Consider the following 2,500-nt stretch of genomic DNA (forward strand, 5'->3'; position numbering starts at 1 on the left):
AGTCGTATTTGGAACTATGTTGGTCTGGAGTGAGGTAAGCTATCTAAATTGGTGGGCTTTGAACTGTAACATTTTTCCATGAATGATTTTAACAAGCTGTCAATAGGTTATTGACATGAGGTATCAGGAGATTTTGTTTCACGGTGCCTTTTTAACCATGAATTCACATGTGACAATCGACTACACGGCGAGAAATATACTTGAGGCACATCATGGCCCTCTAGTGGAAGACTTGCTGTAGGAGGTCTCCCAGTACAATTGGACAATTAGTGTTAAAATTACTAGAAGTAGCCTTAAGGAGACATATGGAGGCAATTTTCATATGAATGATGCCCTGTGGCCTTTCCTGCAAACGAAACCCGAGGATCATTTACAGAGCTTTTTCTTAAGAAAACTTGTAGAACCCAGATCTTCCAACGTGACAGCAAGAAGGGAGAACTTTGAGACTACGAGTCCGATTGAAAGTCATTTTTGTAACTATGCAAGCAGGCTGGCATCAGTCTTATCAGTGCCATCTTGATTTAAGGCATGTTTTCTGTACGATTCTTACAGCTGATAACACCCCACGCCATCAGAGTTCAAACACCACCACGGCACATTCCAGGAGTTGTTGAAGTAACTCTCTCCTACAAATCCAAACAGTTCTGCAAAGGTGCTCCTGGCCGGTTCGTCTACACTGGTAAGTGTATTGTTTCCTTACTGCTTTTGGGATAATAACTCCCACGTCTTAATGATACACAGGCAGTGCAAAGCAGGAACATTACAATGCTCTTAAAAAATAGGCTGTGTCTTGCAGGAAATGTATCTGGTGGTAGCTGGATCTCAAAATACCTGCTTGTATGGGCACCCAGAAGCTCTGGTGTTTCTCAAAGCCTCTTGGGTCTTATATATCTCCATGTCTCATGAGACCAAGCTCTCACACAGGATGCCTGTTACTTCCTGTTTTCATTTTTGGCCAGAAATAGATTAACAATGGCATTTCCTACTCTGCTCCCGCCAGAAAAAAGGAGTTCAGAAGTATTCAGTGATGAAAAATATTTCTCAGACTATCTATCCAAACTTCTTGAACTTCCCCAAAGGTTCAGTTGGAGTTTTAGGCACCGGTTCAAGTAGCTGTTTTTGGATCCAAATAAATTTATCCAACCTTATTCACAATCTGGCTCTAAAAATTCTTTTAGACCTGAAACTTAGGATACAAACTCACAAGCCTGGGAAGGATTTATTTGTGCCAATCCTGTTAAATACATTTGATTTTAATTTACAAGAGCACAAGAAAAAGTCGGAACTTTGTGGTTTCCAGTGGTTTTAATATGAAAATTCTTACTTTGGGATGAGGTATTGCTGGCTTTTTATCTAAAATGTGTATTACATCTTTTCTGGCATTTAACAATGAATTTGACTAAGGTGCTGGGAGAGAAAAGGGAGAAACAGCAATTTAATTTACCATTCTTTTTGATGAGGATTATAGGTAATAAATTTGATCTGATGAATCAATCTCTCATTTGAAAACAAAGAGCCTTTAACTGTTTACTTGACAGACTGTAGGGATTCAGGGAGAATTCTTGATGCTTATTGGGTAGATAATGCAGATTGCAGATGATTTGCAGATGATGTGCATTTTGATGAATATTTTCCCACTAGACTGCAACTGTATCTATCTATTAATTCAGATCTAATGGGAAAAGTGTGTTCCTGGGTAGTTTTAAGCTAGGACTTTTCAAACAGTTAACACATTGTGGATATGTTTTTGACTGCCTAAGATCTATCAGTGAAATGAACTTTCAGAGTGAAGGTAGCATCTGATATTGCTGTTTTCCATCTATCCCTTGAGCAAACCCAACACTTGCATTCACACTGGGATGCCTCAATTCTGGCTGACAAGAGAGACAATATTGACATTTTCTTGATCTTTCTGATTGTTTTTTTTATCAGAGGTACCAAACAGGGTGGTAGTGACCCTTTTGGTGCTAACAACATATATTGAAAGCCAACACTGTTTTGTATATTGCAAAGGTGGTGACTGCAGATGGGGCTGCATATGGTCATGGTTACAGGCTAAAAAATGCTGTTATGGGCACAGTCCATGCAAAGCTACAGTATCCTGACAGGTACGACTGGCTAGGATAAGTGTTCAGCAAAATAAAAGATGAATGAATTAAAAGCCTCAGACTAAGTTCCAGATAGTTTAGCTGTTGCGAGCTGGTGCAGCTCCATTGCACACAGGGAAGCGCTGCAGATTTGAACCAGATGCCGGTCTGGCTCGGTGCAGAGGAATTCTGAATTGCTCCATAGTAATGTCTTTAACTGATTTCTTAGGTGGGGTTTTTGCAAATTCAGCAACTATTGTTGGTTTTGAACTTCTTTCTCATGTGTAAATACAAATATATATGAAATTAAGGAAAAGACATTTGTTTCTTCTTCCCGGGGGGTCATCTTTTGTCTTTATTGCTAAGCAAAGATATTGAGAACACTGAGAGTGTCAGGAGATTTTCCTGCTGGA

At 39.5% G+C, this 2,500-nt stretch overlaps 1 protein-coding gene across 12 annotated transcripts in view; it reads left to right on the top strand.

The window, feature by feature from the left end:
• The window catches only part of EBF3 (EBF transcription factor 3), a 121,129-nt gene that overhangs the window by 85,158 nt on the left and 33,471 nt on the right, over positions 1-2,500 (top strand). For all 12 annotated transcript variants that reach the window (XR_008972087.1, XR_008972089.1, XR_008972090.1 and 9 more), the window contains 2 exons: positions 1-34; positions 553-679. The exon at positions 1-34 is cut by the window's left edge and continues 97 nt beyond it. Coding sequence is in view for 8 of the 12 variants with exons in the window: in XM_057408666.1 (XP_057264649.1) it covers positions 1-34; positions 553-679 (161 nt within the window). In the remaining 4 variants the exon portion in view is untranslated. The remainder of the gene's footprint in view (positions 35-552; positions 680-2,500) is intronic.

The sequence above is a fragment of the Pezoporus wallicus genome, unplaced genomic scaffold (genome assembly GCF_028554395.1).
Source record: "Pezoporus wallicus isolate ANWC-B61680 ecotype Strahan unplaced genomic scaffold, APGP_CSIRO_Pwel_v1 contig_13954, whole genome shotgun sequence".
Taxonomy (NCBI): domain Eukaryota; kingdom Metazoa; phylum Chordata; class Aves; order Psittaciformes; family Psittacidae; genus Pezoporus; species Pezoporus wallicus.